The following is a 23,033-nucleotide window of genomic DNA, read 5'->3' as shown; positions in this document are numbered from 1 at the left end:
TCTGTGTAAATTTTTGTGGTCTAGTGAATATTTGTGGCAGCAGGATGGTGTATGAGGGATAAATTCAAATAAGATAATGAAGGAACATGTCATGTTAATAGTTTTTGGACAATGAAGGAATAATCTATATCAGCACACAGGTAATATTGGTTAGAAGGATCAATTCTGTGATGGTTTGGGTCTTTTCATGGGATTTGTTGATAATAAGAAGAAAGTAGAATATCACCAGATTATCCTTTAAATGAACCTTTTGTGACTAACATGCCGGATAATTAAATAACAACTAGCCCTCTCTTTAGCCTTTCCCTCAGATGGCAGTGGTGACTTGAGTCAATCCCAGATCATTGGAGTCTTCCCAGCCCTGATAGGGCACAGAGGACGTGTCCATGGCTAGTCATACGGCCCTGGCCTGCGTCATGTCTCCCCGAGCTTCTGTGGGACACGAGTGGTCCCGCAGGGTGCTCCTCACCCGGCTCACCCCATGAGAGCCTCTGTGTCTTTGGCCGCCGGGGCAGCAAAAGTCCCTGAAGCACCTCTTGAAGTTCTCATCCAGGAAGGCGTAGAGGATGGGGTTGAGGCTGCTGTTGGTGTAGCCCAGCGCCACGCAGAAGAAGTAGGCGGCCATGACGGCGGTGGTCTCAGGCACGTTGCCGGACAGCGCTTTGACCAAGATGAAGATGTGGATGGGCGTCCAGCACACCACGAATACGGCGACCACCACCAGAACCAGACGGGTGATCCGGCGCAGGTTGCGGTCCTTCTCGCGCGAGCCCGACAGCAGGCGCACGCTCTTCAGCCGCAAGACCATCAGCGTGTAGCAGACGGTGATGATGATGACGGGTGCCACGAAGCCAAAGATGAAGACACAGATCTTCATCAGGGTGTCCCAGTAGCTGTAGGGTTCAGGGAACTGTAGGGCACACTCTGTAGTCCCTGTTAGTTACAGAACAACAGAGTTTACCGGTCAAATATAGAAACACAGTCAAGACTACGAGTCCACAGACACACTTATACTTATGGTGATATTTAGCAGGGAAAATGTTTACCATGTTTACCATCTAAGTGTGTTTAGCACTAAACACAAAGTACATCTGACTGAGGCTGATGGAAATGTCATTAGTTTTGCAGGTATTGGGACACAAACCAAAGTATTGGTCAAATTCAAATTTGGACCTGATGATGGCGCTAGATTGAAAGTTGATTTTATTTAAAGTCCCCTTATTTAGCATGTATAGTACTTAGTATAGCAGTATATAAACACTTAAATGTTTATGTACTTAAAGGTGCAGTGTGTAGAATCTGGCGGCGTCTAGTGGTGAAGTTGCAGCGTGCCAAGCGGGAGAACCCCAGTGGTCGACGTGAAAACATTAAAAACGTTAAAGGCTCTCTCTAGAGCCAATGTTTAGTTTGTTCGTCCTGTGCTACTGTAGAAACATGGCAGCTGGCTCTATGAAGAGGATCTAAAGGCCCTGACACACCGAGCTTGGCGGACAGTTTTGGGCCGTCGGTGAGCATCTGTCGACCTAGTTTTTTCAGTGTGTCCTGCACCGTCTGCTCTAGTCTACCCATGTCTGAGTTTTTCTGGCTGATTCAGCAGGTAGTACGCATAACGTACTTGCTAACTGGCAACGTGAGGCGACGCAAGAGGCGCCCTTCATCGCCGCTAGTTCTCTGATGTCGGGTTGGTGTTTCTGGGGCTTCAGGAAACGAAAACACAATGATTCTTATTTTCAGGTGATTAAACACTAAAGAAAGCATACATTTTAATATTGTATTCCAATAGATTCCCGCTAAATGACACACACTGTTCCTTTAAAGTAAAGAAAAAAGTTAATGGATCTCCAAAGTTATTACAGTTTATCATAAATGTTGTAAATAATTTCATTGTAATTCATCCAATAGTTGTCAAGACATTTAACTTGCTTCCAAAAAAGTCAACCTCACGGTGGTGCTAGAGCAAAGGTCAAGGGATGATCAAAATCAGTAGGCTCCATCCTCTGGGAATCATGAATGTCTATAATAGATTTCATGACAATCCATCCGATATTTGTTTAGATATTTCAGTCTGAACCAAAGTATTAAACCGACAGTAAGTGAGTCAATATCTATCCATCGGCCATGGTTTAAAACTATAATCTCAGATCCTATGATGCAGTACGGTTGACTACAGAGAGATAAAGGCCAGAATCAGATTCATCAGCAAGTCTAATAGCTCTGGGCAAAGTGACATTGACATTGTGAACATGAACAATCTATCAGACTGTCGCTGAAAGAATAAATCCTTCAGAATCTATTCTGGAGGACCCATTATGCCTATCATGGTTTCATCTAGTCAGATAGCTGTAATGTAGGGTCTCATCAAACCTAGAGAAAAATCTTTTCAGGGAAATTGAAGAATGCTTCCTGGAGCTAATTGAGATAATTCATGGTAAGGGTATTGCAATGAAGTGGGGCTTCAAGTTTTAAATTGCCTGTAAGAGTCCATCAGCAGATAGGTCTTTTGTCTCCGTAGCAGACACGGAAACGGAATAAACTCGAGATAAACCCTATTAAACATCGAAGGTGGAGTGTGAATGTGCGTAAGATCAAGGTACCATTATTGGTCTTTGTGCTGCCAAGTACCATGGCAGGGATCCCGGCAGCGGACGACAGCACCCAGATGATCACGTTGATGATCTTGGCTTTGACAGGCGTGCGGAAATCCAGGGCCTTGATGGGGTGGCACACGGCCACGTAACGGTCCACGCTCATCATGGTCAAGGTGAAGATGCTGGTGAACATGTTGTAGTAATCGATGGAGATGAAGACTTTGCACGCCACCTCGCCAAACGGCCAGGAGCTGAGCAGGTAGTCGGTGCTCTGGAAGGGCATGGTGGTGGTGACCAGGGCGTCCGCCACGGCCAGGTTGAAGATGTAGATGTTGGTGGCTGTTTTCATCTTGGTGTATCTGTTGTGGTGGGTAGAAGAAGGAAACATGGAGAGGTTGAATGGATTTGATTATCGTTTGTTTCAGTTTTACTTTTGTTGTTGTTGTTTAAAGGGACAGTTTGTAGGATCTGGCGGCATCTAGTGGTGTGGTTGCAGATTGCAACCAACTGAGTTCCCCTTCGCTCACTCCTCCCTTTCCAAGACTGCAGTAATGAGCCGCAAAGTGCAAAACGGTGGTAAAGCTGTTCGCCTCACTCAGAGGTCATCCCTACCATAATAACACTACTTTAGAAGCAACGGAAGTAAGACGGCGGCTGGCGGTACTACGGTTTTGCACTCTGGCTCACGTTACTGCAGTTTCACAAGCGTGTCGGAGAACTATACGGTGGTCTTCAGGTAACGTAAAAATGTGGAAGGCCCTCTCTAGAGCCACTGTTTTTCGTAGAAACATGGCGGAGCAACATGGCGGACGCCGTGAAGAGGACCCGCCCTCTATGTAGATGAAGGGCTCATTCTAAGGTAACGAAAGAAATTAATTTATTCAGCACATAAAAGAAAACATACTTATTAATATTATATTGTATTTAGATCCCCTAAAGGGTACACACTGCTCCTTTAAAAGAGGAACAAGGTTAATGAAAACACTTTTTCAGATAAGGATTATATACCATGGTGCTCAGCTCTTTTTCTGAATAAACAGATTAACTTAAACAGACAAAAAGTATTTTCCTGTGCATACACAAGTATAACACAAAGGGGAACCAAAGGGAGGGAAATAACTCTGACTTTTCATTATACTTCTCGCCTAATTCAAAGCTTTAACATGTAATCTATTATATATATATATATATATATATATCTAGGTTGATGATCTCACATCCAACACTTGAAATGAAAAGAACCTTAAATGAAACTGGACAGATGTGGTTTGAGAGGAAATACTGACATTTAACAATTACAACAAACCTTGTTACCATCTATGTGGTGTTGTTGTCATTGGTGAATAAAAATAAGCTCCGTTACCTTTACGCATAAAAAACACACACCTTGAAACACGTGTACATGCACCGGAAACACCATATAAGGCCATAAACAAATGTAATCATAGCTTTCCCTTTACCTTATCAGGGATTATTTCCATTTATGGAGAACTGGATGTAAGTCAACTCAAAACACTCTGGTGTATAGCAGCGTCACTGCTAATAAAGGTCCCTTATTGTAAAAAGTGAGATTTTCATGTCTTTTATATTATAAAGCAGGTTTAAGTGCTGTATAAATACTGTTAAACTATCAAAACGCTCAATATACGGAGAAATACACACACCGTATTCAGAAATTGTGCGTTTGAAACAAGCCGTTAGGATTTCTGTCCATTTGTGATGTCACAAATATACAATATTTAGACCATTACGCGGTTTTAAATGTAAACATTCTAAATGTGTCCCAGTTTATTTCCTGGTTGCAGTGTATGTAAATAACATCAGCTGACAGGAAGTAAACATGGACCCAAACTGTTGCCTAGCAACGCAATTCCATTGCATTTCTGTTGAAATGAGCTAAAACAGAGCGTTTCAGACAGAGGGTAAATACAGGCATATTCAGGCAGACAGTACGAGGAAAATAAAGTTTTTTTTTAACATTACAGCATGTAAACATGTTCTAGTAGAAATACAAAATACAAGTATGAACCTGAAAATGAGCATGATATGGGACCTTTAACTTTAACAAAATGATTACGCACTGGATTGCATTATGAGCCATATGCGCATACAAGGACGCACGCCATATAATGAGATGACTGGCTTTGCTTTTGACATATTATGAATATTATATTATATTTTCAAAGCTGCAAACTCACCTAATGATGACAAACATCACCAGACAGTTGCCCGCCAAGCCCACCACAAACACCACGGAGTACACCGCCACTATGATGGGGATGAGAGGCGACATGGGCTCGGGCTCGGCGTCCCAGGTGCCGTTGCCTGTGTAGTTATAGTTGAAGGAGTCCGATGATGAGCCGGACGGCCAGGTGAAGTTTGGGAAGCACTCCTCCTCCGGCTGGCCCGACGGACACCGGTCCGCTTTGTAGATGTGCACCAAGCTGCTGCTCTCCATGGTGCTGAAACGCTCCACACCGCACCGGCTGCTGCTGGGTGTAAACTAACGCCTCAACTTAAAGCAGATATCGGTCCAAAACAAGCTGCTACAAATAAATCCGAATAAAATTTCTCTGTCAGCACACATTGTGTCAAGGACATCATTTACACAAGTGTAACACCACCTTACCTGGTTCTCTTGCTTCCAGAAAAAAAGTTCACCAGCACTGATTTGGAGTTTCTTAAAGGACTCTCAGCCACAGATTAGATATTGGCAGAAACAAAAGGGTTTTTGCAGGTATAGCAGAGCAGAAACCTTCAGTGTGCCACTGTGTGCCACCGCTGCGTCCCCAGAAGGTGCGCACTGGATGCCCGCACTGCTCATTCAGTGACATCAGAGGCTGAGCCAACACATATGACTGTATCCAGCCGGCAAGGAAGGATCTATATAACCATGCATCACAGTCAGATGGAAATATGTTTCACACGTTTTTAGTAAGATTTGATTGTTGTTTTTTTGCATTAGTTCTGGTAAAATGCCTCACTAAATGACCCCAAAGCATGTGGCCTTTAAAACTTTGCCTATTCAGCCATGTTGACCTTAAAACATTATTTTTTATATTCTGATGAGTTCATTAGTTGCCCCTATGAGGACATTGTGAAAAAGTGCTACAATTTCATGCGCAAATCTTTTCTGAAAATGTTTAATTTCCCATCAATGCTGCTATAAGATGTTCCCTAGCAACTCCTGCAATGCAAACATGAAGAGTCCTATCAGGTGTTGAAGAGGCATGAAGTCAGAAGGACACTCAACTGCAACCTTCAGATGATTGCATCTGTCAGCAGCAGTCAGAATCATATGTGTGTAAAATAACACGGACAGAGATGATGATGATGAGCATTATTATGGAGAGGCATTTTAATAGACCTGCTCATTATCTCACCAGCATGTTTTGACTCCATTTGGTCAGAATGAATATTGCTTCTTCCTCCAGGTGGAATAAATTAAGTACAGCCTCAAAGGGTCGACAGACTCATTCTGAGGTGGCAACCTTTTGGATTTATTTTCAGAATTTGTCTGTACCCCCACCAGATTAGGATTTATAAGATTTAGGATGTCTAATATCGGTTATGACCATGTGCCCGGACTTTGGATATCAACACATATGTATGTAAATTTGGGTGATTTTACAATGTCTTGATTGTCAGTCCGCTTTATTTATTTATTATATTTATTTATTAATGAATTTATTTTTTATTAATTTAATATAATTTATATATATTTTTTATTCTTGTATTTCTTTATTTACTTATTTATTTATGTTAATGTATTTATTTAGTATTTTTTCCTGAATTAAATTAAACTAAATGTATTAATTTGTTTATTTTATTTTTTTTATCTTTGTCTTTCTTGGTAATTGTTATTATGTTTTCCATGGGGGTTATTCTGCTTTTTCTTTCTTTGTCATTCTTGGTGTTGTGGTGCCCTTTCTGGTTTACACACGCATCACTAAAAAAGGTTGGAACTGGACTGACATTTGCTGCAAGAGGAGAATCATATTCATCATTTCCTTTCAGCTCTCTGTGCTCATAACATGCAGCATTTTATGTGCATTTTCTCTATTCTATCAATTCAGTAGTTTCCCACTGCCTTTAAACATAATCATACCTACAGCAACACAACATGTTGCAGCACTGAGAGCTCAAAATAAAAAGAAAACGTGGCTCTAAATAAAGAATACATCCATGTCACAGAAATCACAGACTATACTCTTCTATAACCAGTCTCTCTTCTCTCTCTTTTCTCACCCCGACAGATTGGAGACAGATTTCAACCAGCACGTAATTAAGTGGGTGCTGTTCCCTTTCCCTCGTTTCATGCACTAACACCCGTTGCTTAGAGACCCATCATGGCCAGGTGTTGCTTGAGTGACAGAGCCTCTTTGTAGGTGTGTTCCTATTGTTAAACTGACAGTAGTTCATCTTTCTAGAGCTCCAATGGAGGAAAAAATACAGTTACAGTATTTACCCTCAACCTTAATAATTCAGTGCCAAAGGTCTGTTTACGCACAGACACAATCTGCTGCTCTTCTTCCGGCACTAGAAACAGGTCGTTTTATCTGAGTTCCAGAGGAGGAGAGGAAATGATTGTTATGACAAGGTCGAGAATAAATTCCTTTTTGCATTTTATTGCTTTATCCACAATGACCTGAGGTCTATTCAGTGAAATGCTTCTGTTAATGGGTTTTATGATGAAGGCAGGTTTTTCAACACAAAGACATCAGAGCTTGCTCATTTTATATTTGGAAGAAAAATGCGTTACCATGGTAAAAAAAAAAATAAAACTTCAGCTGAGTTTTCCCAAAGGATTGTACAAAAAAACTGGGATTTTTCTTAAGTGTGCTTCACCAGCCGATTACTGTCTTGTTTTGATGTTTTTCATTTATCCGTCTCAATTTAAAAATTGCCACGGCCCTCCACATGCACTATCAGTTTCCTGTGAAATCCCTTGAACATTCATTGGTATATTGCGTCAACGAGAGAAGGAGCCACATCAATTTCAGAGATAAAAGAAGCTCTCAGCTCCCACAGTAGCAAGAAGGGGGAATCACAGACAGGAACTGTTCTACATCTGCAATGAAATACTCATTTGAGCCTAATATTATTTTATTGATTTAACAGAACTAAATATCTGCCTCTCCTCCCACGCTCAACCCGACTTGTTACACAAGGATGACCGGATTTAAGCCTGTAGATATTAAACTTACATGTACATGAGTCTCAGTGACAAAATGACAGAAAGAACTAACAGAGGCAGAAAACGTGTCTTGACACCGACTGTGTGAGAAGAAATGAAACAAGAAGAAGGAAACAGAGATAGATCTACTGTATATTTGAGTGAGTTTAGTTGGGGATAGGGGGTCTGGAGACAGCGTCTGGGTTTGAATGCATTTATTTTTATTTGTGAAGCGGATGTTTTCAATCTGGGTGTCACCCCACATTAAAGGTGCAGTGTGTAGGATCTGGTGGCATCTAGTGGTGAGGTTACAGATTGCAACCATCTGAAACGTCTCCAGCGTAGCGTGTAGGACAACTACAGTGACCGACTTGAAAACGCGAATGGTCCTATCTAGAGACAGTGTTTGGTTTGTTCGTTCTGGGCTGCTGTAGAAACATGGTGGCCGGCTCCGGAAAGAGGATATAAACGGCTCTATGTAAAGTAACAAAAACACAACGATTCTTAAGCCCCTGACACACCAAGCCAACGGTCGGTCGTCGGACAGTTTGGGGCCGTTGCTGAGCGTCCGTCGGTCTAGTTTTTTCGGTGTGTCTTGCACCGTCGGCTCTAGTCTGCTTGTGTCAGAGTTTTTTCGGCCGATTCAGCGCGTTGAATCGGCGGCTATGCCCGTTGGTGAGGGAAATCACTCTGATTGGCTGTTCAGCTTAAACGAATCAGTGCACGAGAAGAAAAACGGAAGTGAGGAAAGCAAGCCAACGAGTACAGTCAGGAGGAAAAACACAGAAGCCTTTTCTCGCTTTTCATCTTCATCTCGTCTGATCATTCCAATACACGGATATTTTCACAGCGACATGGCCATCTGGAATGAAGCTAAGTGGTGAGTGAGAGTGGTGTGAAAATGGTCGGCAAACGGTGCTTTGTTTCATGTACGTATCATAACAACGGCTTGTATATCCGTCATCCTCGGTCTTCCCGGTTTCCCCTTTTGAATGCCGAATACAGACCGCCGGGTGTGGAGAGTTATTTCCTCTCACACAGGCGCAGAACGTACGTGGTAGTTGGCCGTCGGCTGTAGTCTTTGCAATGTGTTCAAGTGCAACTTTTTGGCCAAGACAAAAGCGACGTGAGGCGACGCAACAGGCAGCCTTTGTCGCTGCTAGATCTTTGATGTCGGCTTCGTGTGTCATCCGTTTTAATTTCGGGTGATTATAGACTAAAGAACACATACTTATTCATATTATATTCCATTTCTGCCAATAGATCAGTGCTACACACTGTTCCTTTAAAGATAAGACTTTTCACAGTGTTGTTTCACAATAAGACCAAATAAGAACCTGTTTCCTTTTGATATGAGGTGGAAGCCTTTTCACAGCAGCTTACTCACTCTATGATATATGTGCATTCGTAAAACTACACTGACTATATTTTAAATGCTTTTGTCCATTCTTGGGATGTTAATAAGATATATAATAGTTTTTTAAAGAGACATATACAGTAGGTCCTCCTCTGTTCTCCACACTGACGCTCGGGTTTAGTAATCTGTTCCCATTGATGATGATCCTACGTGGTGTAATTTGAGTTCTATAAGTACAGATTACACCCATCAAGATCTATATGCAATCACGGTAAAGCTCATAATAATGTCTCATTACTCCAAGATTTACATTCATCACAGCTCATTGTTTGAAACCTCCTGAGAGGGTGGAAATAGAAAAGAGGGGTGAAGTGGTTATTGTTCGTCACGGTCCAGTGAATACCACAGATCCTTAAAACGTCGGCTTCTCATGAGAAAAAAAAAGGCTTGTTTGGAGCTGTGTGACAATTCATTTGTGAGATAATCCAAATAGGCTTTTAAAGTTTTTTCTGGTGTAACAATTAGGAGAGTTTATCTGAAATTATTATATTTTTTATATCCATAAATTGAAGATACAAATAGTTTGTAAATGGTCTTTATTTTCACTAACCTGAATAAGATTGTTTTGTCTTTCCCCATGTGCCTTCAACTAAAAGTGCCTCTAAATGGGTACATTGGCATCAAACCAAATCAGTATCCATAAGGTGTTCCAGCAATTTACAGGCTCACTAGTTGTGATTTTGAAAATCTGCTGCCATGGCTCTGGCAAGAACAAGACAAAGCATCAGGTAAAACACCCAGAAGATTACGATATTCCTACCTGTGACCAATATCCTGCTTTGTCTAGTCTTGTGTGTCAGATGACAATCTATCCAACCATGAACGTCACAAACACCTCAGCAGCAGGATGACACCCTGCACGTTTGTGTGAAATCAGGTTTGTATGCAGACGCCGTTCTGCCTCACAGAGATCATCACCTTCATTCACAGGTATCCAGATGGCGTGTGGTCACTTCAGGTGTGCCTGTGTCTGCTCTGGATGAAAATGACTTGGTTTGGGAAAATGTGATCAGCAGGTGTTGTATCGGCCCTAAAGAGAATTCACCTGCAGTTTGGCGCCGATATCATGTTTCTGCACCAAAGACGACAATTTGGAACAAAATGTTCTTTGCTTTCGGTCGGGCTTGTTTGGACAAGCACATATATTTGAATGGCAGTAATTGAAAAACTTACATGAGACTTACAGTTGGTCTCATGGCTGAAACAATTTCAGACTTTTTTTGTATATGAAATAACATTTTGCACCATAAGAGCATCTTCTAGATCTTTAATCTCTTTTTTTGTCATAGTGCAGGACCCATTTCTATAATGATGGAGTTGTTAAAAGAGTCAAAACAATTCAACAGGTGTATAGACCGGTATAGGAGAACACTGTATATGTGTTTGCATATGTCACCTGGCGGTTGCTACAGTACTCATTTACATACATGGTGACATAATATCATTCGATTAGTCTCTGAACTTGGCTTTTTATTTGAATAGTCATTAAATAATGGCACATGGTTGTAACATTACACTATTACATTTAGTAGTTAAAGCTGCATAAATCCCAATAGTATCAATCTGTGGCCTGCAAGACCCGCTTCAAATCTTAAAGTTGTTTGACCCAGCTGGACAAATGGGGGTAGAAATCCACAACAAACTAAAAATCTGTTTAACGTATTATGACCTTGTAAAGTATATATGGCAACATTTCAGCAAGCTACTGCCCGTTTACACATCCAGCAAACATGGAGCAACATAATCGTTTATTTGGAGTAGTGTTTCTGGACACCTGGTGAATGTAAGTCCAATAGTCACTCTCCTTCTAGCTCAGTTTTGGTCTCCACCAACTCCAACAACGGAAACATTCGGCTCTTTAGCTGCTAAACGCTCCGCTGCAGTGTATGTTCACTAGCTTGTCGCTAACTGTGTCTGTCTGCTGTTTGGTGCTGAGCAGGTATAGTGGATAGCTGGGTTTATCAGAACCAAAACAATGAGCTGAAAGATGCTAAAACACAGCATGTACAAATATATATAGAAAGATGCCAATGTATATACACTATATGTAGCCTACACAATTTCAGAAAACTTAACCAACTTATATTTTATTAATTGTGGAACTATTTCTTAAAGGTGCTCAATGCGAGATTGAGAGCCTTTCTATTGCCTCCGCACGGCTCTCAACATGGCGACAGCTGAGCTTGCGGCTGGCAGCTAACAGTGAACATATCATCCAGCTGCGCCACGCCGCGATGCCAAGTTTCGGATACCTTCGAATATTTCTCACCGAAGCTTCAAAACCCCCAAAATGGTATTCGACAGACTTCCTCGGTACTATTTGCGTCCCAAATCACTATTAGATGATCCAGTAACACTTCAGGAACAGTGGATTCTTAAACCAGATTTTACTGTAACTGTAATTTACAAGGATGGTTCAGTACAAACTCTAACATCCTGTGACGGCACACAGCCCAGTGAGACAATGATTACGGTGCGCCTGCACTCCATCATGAGCGGAAAGGAGGTCCAGCTCTGAAAAACCTTGGGAATTGGGTAATTCCAGTGTCCAAATGGCACAGTTCCAGCCCGAGATAACACAGCTTAATGTTACACACAGACACATTATTGTGAGACAGAGTGAGCTGTAAATTCTCTGGTATTTGTGATTCTCCTTTAGATGCAGCTTCTGTCGACAGTGTCCTGTTTTGATTGTCACTATGGGAACGGACAGTCTCTGACCCATGGTTACACGAGCAAAGGGATTTGATCGATGAAGCAAGGCAACAACGCTCTTCTCTCAGTGAGCTAATATAACAAGTCTGCCAGGCTGGGCAGACGAAGATGTCAAACACAAACGATTTCCGAACCGGAAACATTGGACAAGAAAAACCTTGAGAGGGAACAAAACTGAATTGAAAAGTTGAGGCAAGATAGAAAACAACCATTGCCTCAGGGGAGTTGGATCTATAATCCCACAACCAGAGACTGACTGCGCACACACAGTCTGCCTTAACCCTGAACAAGAAATGTGGGTAGCATAATAAAAGAAAGCAGTGGGGGAAGAAAACCCATCTGTTTCAGGGTCCAGAGTTCACTCAGTTGTTGCAGGTGAGCATGCACAGGGACCACAGAGTGCCCGCCACTTAAATAGCGTTCGGAGAGCAAAAGCAGGGCGAGGCGACTGCAGCCAGTGAGCCTCTACATAAATATTGACTCTGCGTACATCCCCAGCTCTCCACACCTTTTAGGCGTCAAAAGCACGAGAGACGAGTGCATCAAAGACTGAAACCTGAATTGAATGCTTACTAATCGAGTTGAAGGACAAGTTACATGCTCAAGAAAAACTGTAGGTGTTAATGTTGAATGGGCGCTCTTTATCTACTAAGGTAAAGACGTGACAGTCAGGAGAATGTGGAGGTGTCTGTTTGGAAAGTTTGAAAAACAGATTTGTTTTTCAGAAAGATAATATGACTTCCGTTTAACTTCAGCACTGAAGGCATCTGGAGGCAGATTACCCATGAGTATCTGCTGCTATCTGGCTGCCTCACATGTAAGCAGCAGCAGACACTAGCTGTTGTAAATACTAATGTCTGTTTAGTGCAGATCTTGTTGCACATGGGAACTTTTTTCATGATCGCCTGCACATATTGAATATTAAAAGGTTTACACCTCTGGAGGATTACAAAGAGAAGAGATGTTAGCGCTATCATCAATGTGTTATATGTGTGCAAAAAGATACAGACAACATACAGATTGACAGTATCTATTCATCAACATGATCCTTTCTTCCTCTGTCTATCTACAGTACCCATTTATCATTATATTAGACTGCACTGTGCTATCTAATATGATAATATAGGCAACATTTATTATTTTATTTATTTATTAGAAACTTCTTAAGACTGAAATGTATATTTCACTCACTCCACCATCTAAGAAAAGATTTGCTTCATATATTAGGGCTACTAAAGTTGTTCAGCTAGACATGTGTCAGCTGTTGGCTAATGTGAGAGCTTGTCCAGACATAATAAAATGAGTTTATATTTCATGAGGTTCGCTAATTGCTCGATAATGTAATGAACTGGGGCTGGGTTTGTTCATTTATAACAGAATGGGACAGGCGACAGATATCATTTTCGGTATTTAGTTATAATTCATGCTGCTGTCACTCCGTTTGTTTGACCTGTGACAGTTGCGTCACGACTGTGCGCCCTCACTTGCAACCGAGTAGGTTTGTCCCGCCCACGATTGTTAGCGACCCTGGTCTGATCCACCTCTCGACCTGGGTCGTGAAGCCGAGTCAGTAGACGCGGGTTAACCCTTTCATACACACAGTCAACCCTGGTTCAACCCTGGTTGAGTCCTCGGTGTGAAAGGGGTAACAAACTTCTGTACAATCAGACTTCTTTTTGCAACCAGAGGAGTTGCCCCCTGCTGGCTATTAGAAAGAATGCAAGTTTATGGCACTTCTGCACTGGCTTCACTTTTCAGACCCGGAGGTTGCCCACTGTGTGTTATGATAGTATTGGCTAATGCAGCCTCGAGCCAGTAGCCTCAAGCAGAGATGAGGAGCAGGCTACAGAGGTCTGGTAAACTTCTTTGTAACTCCACACCCCTAGATGTTTTATTTTTTTCATTTCCAGGATTGTAGCCTTCAGCCCCAACCGATGCTGACTCAAGTGACATCACTTGAGGCAGCTCACCAGATTTTGTGCAGCTCCCTCTGGAACCACAATAGTCTTCATACAGCCTTAATCACATGTACCGTAGTACTCGCCAAGACCTGTAAACACACTTTGATGTGTAAAATCAGTAGAGTTCCCCTTTTGATAATACCAAAAATACACAGCGCAATAAAAATGCCTCTTAGAATACAGTATGTACTAATAGGGAACGGGAAACTGATGTCACGACAGCCATTTTTGGAGGATAAAGGGTAAGAGTGCCATCCGCTGGCTGTTTACCGCAAGTGTCAAAAGATAACAGAAAACACTGCATAGTGAATAAGATTCAAAAGCCGAATTGTAGTATATATAGCATACAGTCAGACACAGAGGTAGGCTCACGTTATGGGTTTCATTTTGCAAGATACCGGTGGATTCATTTTGCCGTATTAGCCGACGTTTTGTTAGTATTCCGTTAGCATATTAACTAGCTTATCTTTGTCCGGATGGTTGTGTAGTTGGCATTTGGCTTTTTATATCTTATATCATAAACCTACCCATTTGTAAACTGGACATCGACTTCAAAAGATTTACATATTTTGAACTGCTGGCAGGTGTTCACTCACGCCAAAACACATTAATGTCTGTAATGGGTGGCAAACTGTCACGGTCCTCCTAATTCATAAGGATCGATATCATAAATTAACTTCAATTTTATAATATATGGCCCCTTTGCCTCTGTCAGCTTCTCTTTATAGGGGTATTTGATGATGAATGGTTGACAGAAGAATAGACTGGCTTTCCATACAAATGTATTGGTGAATAAACTGTATTGTTATTCAGTTTCATTAAAGAGAACAATCACATGCAGCACTCAGTAGGTCCCTTCTCAACACCTCCTATTACAGAAGTCAAAACACATTCAAACAGCTGACCCTTACCCCCTCAGGAAGAATCGGTTTTTATGCAAATTATACTGATTGTTACAACTGCAGTGTGCGCTGAATGGACTGAAGAACCCGTGTACCGTCAAGGTCGGATGAACCGAGGTCAAACACCTCAAATTCAATTTAAATTCTGATAGGAGCACTCACGAACTGAAAGAAGCCTGGAGAGACTCGTTCTCAGGAAAGGTTGCTGCATATCTGCAACTAAAGATTATCTCATTTTAAAATATCAGGAAATGGTCATCACAATTTCCCAAAGCCCAAGGTCAGTTTTATTTTATTTACATAGTTAATTAAATGATATGTTTTAGCACTGAGGTCATAGTTAGTGAGGGTGTTGTACTGGACTGCATTATATTCCAATATTCTGCCCCCTTAATGTTTATTAATAGGACAAACAAATATAATGCAGTCCAGTAAAACACCAGCTTTATCTATGACTTAAATAATAAATATATTAATTTACACATTTTAATGTCACCAAAAACATGACTAACTTCGTAAGGCAGAGCTGTTGTATTTAATTGCACAGGTGTACCTAATAAAGTGACCACTGAGTATATATTTCTTTTATAACTGTGAAAGTGAAAGGAGGTGGAGGCACATTCATTTCCATGTACGTTATGCTTTTGTACATCCAATAGGAAACAGGCTGTTATCTGATTTACAGTGCTACAGGTGTATTTCAAGTCATAAAATAGACACAAACCTTTGCATTGCTTCCAATTTTCACTTTACAACAGAGCACTGAAATGTAAATAATTTCGTATTCATCTTTTCACAAGATATTTTTTACTCCCTACTACAGGCAGAGTTTGAAGGATGAACAGATGAAGGTTATAATCAACTTGAGCCTGAAGGCAGACGAGAGTAAACGTAAAAACAAATCACTTGAAAGGAAACAGAAATGTTGTTCAGCCTCAGTCTTCACATGTGCCTCTTTCACTATTTGAGAGCCAATCGAATAAGGTCTGATAAAAAAAACAAAAAACCTCAATAATCTAATCAAGTAAATCTCAGGACAACACAGGAACACCATAGAGAAGCATCTTTATTTGGATACATACATTTTTTTAAGACTTAAATAAGTTGCAGTTTTGTACATTATCACAGACATTAAGTGCGACTTCAAATCACCACACATCACTTTAGCGGAGAGGGCACGACACCAAGCACGACAGTCAAATCGAGTAACATCGAGGTTCATTTAGGGGGTGCAGATTGACCGTTTGGATTTCAAGTCGTTACACAAAATGAACAGCTGATTATTAAAATGGCAAAGAACAATGTACATACAGGACGCGCTCATCCACACAGTGACACACAAACACACAGGAACAGTTCAGCTTCGGGCGGCCACGGCTGGAGCCTGCTGCTGATCAGAGGACTGGAGTTGTCTTCCCAGGTACTCCCTGTGAAACAAAGTACAATCAATTACACCTCACCACTCCCAACACAAACCCTCTTCATGCTGTAAAGGATGCTTTTTAATACCCAGCCACCTGAAGGCCTTCCTTTCTAGAGCCAAATGCTCACATTGGAGAAGCTGGGACCAGAGAATGGTTGGGTTATCAAAATAGTTGCTGCTTGATTTTCTGCCAATTGACAAATTGATTAATCGATTCTGCTCTGCATCAGACTATTTCTTGGCCATTAGTCACCAGTGAGTGATCCGTGAGCTTTAGAGTTCAGCTTCATATTGAACAGACAGACATGGGAGTGCTATCAAACTGTTCCTTTGTATGTTTTTCAATTCCCATTCATCTGATTATTGGGTTGGAATTAGGTCCTTCAATATCCTTTAATGTCAGCCAAAGTACTACGATTCAACTGACTTTCTCACTTCCAGAATACGAGCTTCTGACTCATACATGATGTAAATGCTGAAATATAATACCATTATTTTTGAAAGGTCACATTTCTTCTTCAGGTTTCTCCTTGGCAGTAACATTTAAATGACATATGATATGATATTGTAGCACTCGCCTTACTGCTAGAAATATCAAACGCCTCTCACGAACCTAAAGATCAAAAAGGCTCTGATGATGGAAACTATGTTCCTTACTGTTACGGCATGTAAACAAACCATGTGCCCATCAGCTGTGCGCTCGAGATCCCACTGGAGACGTAACCACTTAGAAGATGGGTGATACTTGCTATTCTTCCTACATTTGTACTGAATGAAATATCGCCAACAACAAGTAGGAAACTTTCAGGTGATCTCCCTCGAGCCAGCAGCTGTCACCTTTTTTAGGTTTTTGTAGTGATATGAGGAGGTATCGTATATACGGTATATATAAATATCGTATAGATAATAGGTAACGCTGACGCTCAGTAACATCGCATTCAGTTAAGACACGGTGTAATATGTAGGCTACATACAGCATCCCAATACAATAGACCTCTCAGTGTTGTACACATTTCATTCCCTCTAGGTTTGTGAACCCCCAACCTTAAAGTTCAAACTGTGACAATGCTGATCACATTCACACAAGTTACGCATTCACATCTGGAAGCTGCCCAATACAACCACAGTCAGATCTGCTGGCTACTGAGCAGCTCCACTGGAGCGGTTGGGGTTAAGGGCCTTGCTCAAGGGCACCTCAGTGGTGGTGAGGGAGGGGCAAGTGCTGCTTCTTCACTTTACCCCCCTGTGGTATAAAGAGACTCGCCTATACGAACGCACCGGCCCTCGCTGTGACGTACAGGCGTAGACGCAGCTCTGCGTAGGAGTGCGCGTTCAGTCGCACACCAATGCCTACTTCTTGCTTTGCCTACGACGACATCAAGTTCGCTCCGGCTCTCACTCAGTGGTAAACATTTTGGCTGCTCCAAACAGCATGAAAAACACTCTGCTTGTATGATCAACTTATTATTACAAATTCAGAATTTTTATATTTTAGAAAACAGAAGGGGGAATTACTAAAATCAAATTCCATACTTTTCCATACTGCGTAGGAACCCTGTTGTAAAACCCTTTTCTTTTTACAGGCTGTCATTTTTCTGTATTTACAGTAAAAAGAATGCAGCTAAATAGTCTTTCTGATTCATAGAGATTTTAAGTTCGGCATGTTTCCATTTTTGTCTCAGGTCAAAATACCGCTCATCAGATTCCCGTTTCATCTCATTGTTGACGAGCACGTATGCGCAGTGATTCGAGGGTCAAAAGTCTGCACCTACACCTGAGGATTTCACTCATTAGAATGAAGTTAATTAAAGACGGATACATCAGTTTTTGTTTCTGGTAGAAATTAAAACCTCCAGACTCTCTAAAGAACATCATCCCTCACACCTGCTGTGGATTAATTCAAAGTTATCAAACTCAACAGGGTTTAAGCCTCTGAGCTTCACATAACAATCCTCTATAAGAATTTACTCACACGGAGAATTTTAGCATGAACAATCCCCACACTTCCCCTGAAGTTGTCAGCGGTAACCTTTAGCTGGTCTGCAAACAGCAGCTATGTGTTGATTCAGAATCCCACCAGGGAGTTAATGAAGGCAGATGGCTGAGCCAGAGTTATGAAGTCTGGCTCATCCTTCTGCAGCGAGGGCGCTTTCTGATGTACGCACCTGCAGCTGCTGGAGGAAATTAATACCTACACAGCATAATAAGTCCCGGAAATGATTGATTAAATCAAAGACTATATAAGGAAATACCTGAACTATTTTAAAATACAGGTGAATTACACAAAGTTTAAGCTTTCAAATTACAATGTGATTCATCATCAATCTGAATGAAGTGGGATAGGAAGTGATCGGGTTCATCAAAAGATAAATGGATGATACATAAAATGACAAAGTATCAATCCACACGCCTTAACAACCTCATTTAAAATGCATCGCATATAGGTGCACACGTAGCCGGCAGCCTGTGACAGCGAGAAGTAACTGTTTACATTATTAAAAACTAGGGCTGTCAAAGTTAACGCGTTAACGCATTAACGCAAATTCGTTTTCACGCCACTAATTTCTGTTAATCATTAACGCAACTTGCGATTTTTAGGTTGTAACGGGCTCAGTTTTAATGATATGATATGATGTCAAGAAGCTGACATCATCTCAAACTAGAAAACCTAAAGGAATCCATTGGTACCAACCATGTCATACTAGCTTGTCGCGAAGGAGGCTAAATAACGCTCAAAACTTACTCAAAATGTTGTCAAGGAAAAACTGGCATGGCCATTTTCAAAGGGGTCGCTTTGAAGGGTTGTTGCCTGTTGGGCTTGACTTTGCCATGTTATGATGTGAGCATATTTTCTATGCTAAATGCAGTACCTGTGAGGGTTTCTGGACAATATTTGTCATTGTTTTGTGTTGTTAATTGATTTTCAATAATATATATATATATACATTTGCATAAAGCAGCATATTTGTCCACTCCCATGTTGATAAGAGTAATAAATACTTGACAAATCTCCCTTTAAGGTACATTTTGAACAGAATGTCTGATTAATTGGCGATTAATCGCGATTAACTATGGACAATCATGTGATTAATAGCGATTAACTATGTACGTTCGTGCGATTAATAGCGATTGACAACCCTATTAAAAACTCAAACAGCTGTGGGTTTGCAGACCAAACTCTCTCCCTGGTACACAGCAACTTGCCATTATAGGCATGACGGATATCCGGGTCATTCTTCTCAAATGCAGGACTTGCGTCTCCAAAATGTGTTCACCATCAGCTGGTTCTTTTGTGCTGAACACTATTGAAATAATGGAGGGGTTCTGTCTTTTGCATCGCTGTAAGACATAAATACTTTTGATTTCCGCACATTAATTTGTTAAAATCCATAATAATTAGTTTTTCTTCAGGTTATGAAGATCTTCCCAGTTTGTATATGTGGTTTGGACACCCTTAAAAAAATAATAAAATAAAACTTATTCTGCATTGCACATCCAATTGTTAATAGAGACATTTTCATTTCTATTTTACAGATGAGTCACTTTAGTATGAAGATGTGATGTTTCATTGTGAATTGATGCCTGATGAAGGTCTATAACCAACATGGTGTATCTCTAATAAACTCAGTGCTGACATTCAACCATTTCTTTCATGTGATTTCTTGAAACCAGGTGTACATCAGATAACACTAAGATTTGACAATTTCAGCAAATGTTTCCCATTTTCATGCTGTCTATTTGTGACACGCTTTAAAAAACTTAGGATTTGAAAAAGAGAAAAAACAGTAAGATTAGATATACAGATTTATCGGACTATTGTCATAAAAATCACCTGAATACTGTATTTTTTCGGTTTGTAAAACCTAAAAAGTAGAGCATATTTTGTTTGTTTTTAAGAAGCTGTATCAACTATTATTTAAAAAATACAAATAAAGACAAAATTATCCATAAAATAAATAGCATTCAGTCACTGGAAATTTTATCCAAATTCTATCACAACTTCAAGTACCGCAAACACGTGAGAGGAAAGAACCTTTCAAAGCAGACTGAAGGGCAAAACTATAAATAAGAATAGTTTCTCAGTTCACGCATTCATCTGTGCTGTTGTCATGACAGCAGGGGCCTTCAGTAAGTAGGGAGGAGAAGATCTCATGGAAACAACGACAAGGCAACCCACTCAAGGTGACAGCGGGTGTGGTGAGCTGCTTTGAAAACATCTTCAGTTTGTTGGTAAATGACACCTCACCTTTTCCAAAAAAACATTTCTTTTTAGCATCAGCTTCAGTGTTTTCCTCATTTTGCAGAAAGTTTCACACACATCTGTCTTCATGAAGGCAATGAGTGTAGGCAGCACGTAATCCAATGTGACAAAACAACCGTGACACATAACAAACGTTCACTAAGTACGTCCTGTCGAGGTAGACAAACCGGTGGAAAAGCAGCCAGCATATAACAGACAAAACTGACATGAATATCATTGCTCAAGTATTTATGTTATTGTCTCTGTTTTCAAACCATTTCAACACAAAAAGATATCAATCATTGTCCTGCTGTGTCAGCACGGCTGAAGAGCTGCATGAATCTGGATTCATCAGAGGGCAAGGCGTAGGCGAGTAAAGACTTATAAGGAGTAGAAGGGAAATAAAACACAAGAATAGATGAATGTCTTAAGATGTGATTTGGCTGTCGTGCTGGTAAATGACGTGCTGCTGCTTTCAGGTAGCTGAAAAAACAAACTGAGTGATGAAATATCCATAAAACCATGTCTACTTTCTCTTGAGTATAAAGGCGTGTACTGAATTTTTCATCAGTTTTCAACTCAGACAATTCATCAGTGTTAATTTCATCAACTAAAACTACGACGAAATATGTTCGTCAACAATCTTTTTTTTCTCTCGGTCTTTCACAGTTTCAGTCTCAGTTTCTCACAGTTTCAGTCTCAGTCTGTCTCGGTCTCTCTCAGTCTCTCACAGTTTCAGTCTCAGTTTCTCACAGTTTCAGTCTCAGTCTGTCTCGGTCTCTCTCAGTCTCTCACAGTTTCAGTCTCAGTCTCTCTCAGTCTCTCACAGTCTCTCACAGTTTCAGTCTCAGTCTCTCTCAGTCTCTCTCGGTCTCTCTCAGTCTCTCACAGTTTCAGTCTCAGTCTCTCACGGTCTCTCTCGGTCTCTCTCAGTCTCTCTCAGTCTCTCACAGTTTCAGTCTCAGTCTCTCACGGTCTCTCTCGGTCTCTCTCAGTCTCTCACAGTTTCAGTCTCTCTCAGTCTCTCACGGTCTCTCTCGGTCTCTCTCAGTCTCTCACAGTTTCAGTCTCAGTCTCTCACGGTCTCTCTCGGTCTCTCTCAGTCTCTCTCGGTCTCTCTCGGTCTCTCTCGGTCTCTCACAGTTTCAGTCTTGGTCTCTCTCGTCTCTCTCAGTCTCTCTCGTCTCTCTCAGTCTCTCACTGTCTCTCACTGTCTCTCTCGGTCTCTCTTGGCTCTCTCACAGTCGCAGTCTCTCACAGTCTCGGTCTCTCTCGGTCTCTCACTCACACCCCGTGCTGCAGCAGCGGCTCTCAGTCTGTCTCTTTCCTTCTCCTCAGTCCTGACTTGTGCTACGATAATGCATAAAGTTGGCGGTTTGCGGGACGGGTTAGGGTGGTAGATTAACGCGGTGCGGATTGGCTCTCATAATGGACCGGTCGGTGCGACTGAAACGCGCATCACTAATGAGCGCAGTCAGGAGGACTCGGAGTAAATGTCTGCAAAGCTGCATTCAACCCGTGTTTTTCATCAGATAATTATAAGATAAAATTGTTTGTGAAATAAATTTGGCTAAAGTTACAAAATTATTGGTTTCGGCTAGAACAGATTAACTGAATGTTCAATATAATCGATGACTAAAAAGGACATTTGACACTTACTAAGACAAAAAAATAGCTAAAACAATGAATAGAGAAAACAAATTGACTAAAAGTTGACTATAAAGTAATGACTTTTTGGCGATTAAAACTGGAAGAAAATGTTTGGAGTTGTCGTCGGCTAAAACAAGACCAAAACTATGAAGGATAAAAAAGACTAAAATGTGACTAAAACTAATAAACGTTTTCGTCTTAAGATTAAAAATAAATTTAAAATAGCTTCAGCTTAATTCATATGCAAGTTTAATTCCTGCTTTTAGATATTTGTATGAAGCGCTCAGCTTTTTCTTATCTTACCTGCATACTTTATTTCATTACTTCATCTTTCGTCCCTCTACTTTCCCTCATTTTAATTTATCACCATCTTTCTATTACTTTGCTCCGATATTGCAGATAAATAAAACAACATGAGATTTCTGGGATTCAACGCATGGCCAGATAGTGTATATATTTTCTAATATCTCTGGGCTTTAAAAAACTTCTCAAATCATGGCATTAACCCTGCATCAGCCTGTTCTCTTTCTACAAAAGTTATGATTTTTCAGACTGCGAGATGTTATTATAGATTTAAACAAAAAAAAAAAATCTATCTTAGATTGGAAGTTGCAGGATTCAGGTTGAGAAGGGGGAAAATGCATCTTGCTTTTGATTGTAAGGTTCGATAATGGGAATCTGCTTCTCTTTCTTCACCGTCACTCAAACAAGACTGAAAAGCTTTTGTGCTCCAGTGGATAAATAAACTTCTGCCCACACTTCAGTGAACGGATAGTTTACACAGAACATTAAGGTCACTTAGACGGGAAACCAGCACTACACTGTGATATAAAACACAATACGTCCATCCACAGTTGCTCAGGGAGCAGAGTGTGTTTTAGATAGTGGCAGCAAAATCAAACACATTTTCACTTGTTGCTTGAGGATTTTTTTGTGTTTCCAAGCAAGCCAGTTGACAGAA

At 40.9% G+C, this 23,033-nt stretch overlaps 2 protein-coding genes and 1 long non-coding RNA gene across 5 annotated transcripts in view; all 3 read right to left on the bottom strand.

Moving 5' to 3' along the window:
* LOC141777463 (uncharacterized) overlaps positions 1-23,033 on the bottom strand; it is a 234,776-nt gene that overhangs the window by 27,249 nt on the left and 184,494 nt on the right. The window lies entirely within an intron of this gene.
* Positions 18-5,077, bottom strand: oprk1 (opioid receptor, kappa 1). The gene is made up of 3 exons (XM_074651665.1): positions 4,787-5,077; positions 2,595-2,947; positions 18-933 (listed from the first exon to the last, which is right to left on the bottom strand). Exons 1-3 carry the CDS (start codon positions 5,044-5,046, stop codon positions 395-397), a joined length of 1,152 nt encoding a protein of 383 aa, XP_074507766.1. The 5' UTR covers positions 5,047-5,077; the 3' UTR covers positions 18-394.
* The window catches only part of atp6v1h (ATPase H+ transporting V1 subunit H), a 29,652-nt gene continuing 22,424 nt past the window's right edge, over positions 15,806-23,033 (bottom strand). For all 3 annotated transcript variants that reach the window (XM_074651687.1, XM_074651689.1, XM_074651688.1), the window contains one exon: positions 15,806-16,186. In XM_074651687.1, coding sequence (XP_074507788.1) covers positions 16,117-16,186 — 70 coding nt within the window. In that variant the 3' untranslated portion in view covers positions 15,806-16,116. The remainder of the gene's footprint in view (positions 16,187-23,033) is intronic.

This window comes from Sebastes fasciatus, chromosome 11, assembly GCF_043250625.1.
Source record: "Sebastes fasciatus isolate fSebFas1 chromosome 11, fSebFas1.pri, whole genome shotgun sequence".
Taxonomy (NCBI): Eukaryota; Metazoa; Chordata; class Actinopteri; order Perciformes; family Sebastidae; genus Sebastes; species Sebastes fasciatus.
This window is presented reverse-complemented; position numbering and strand designations above follow the sequence as displayed.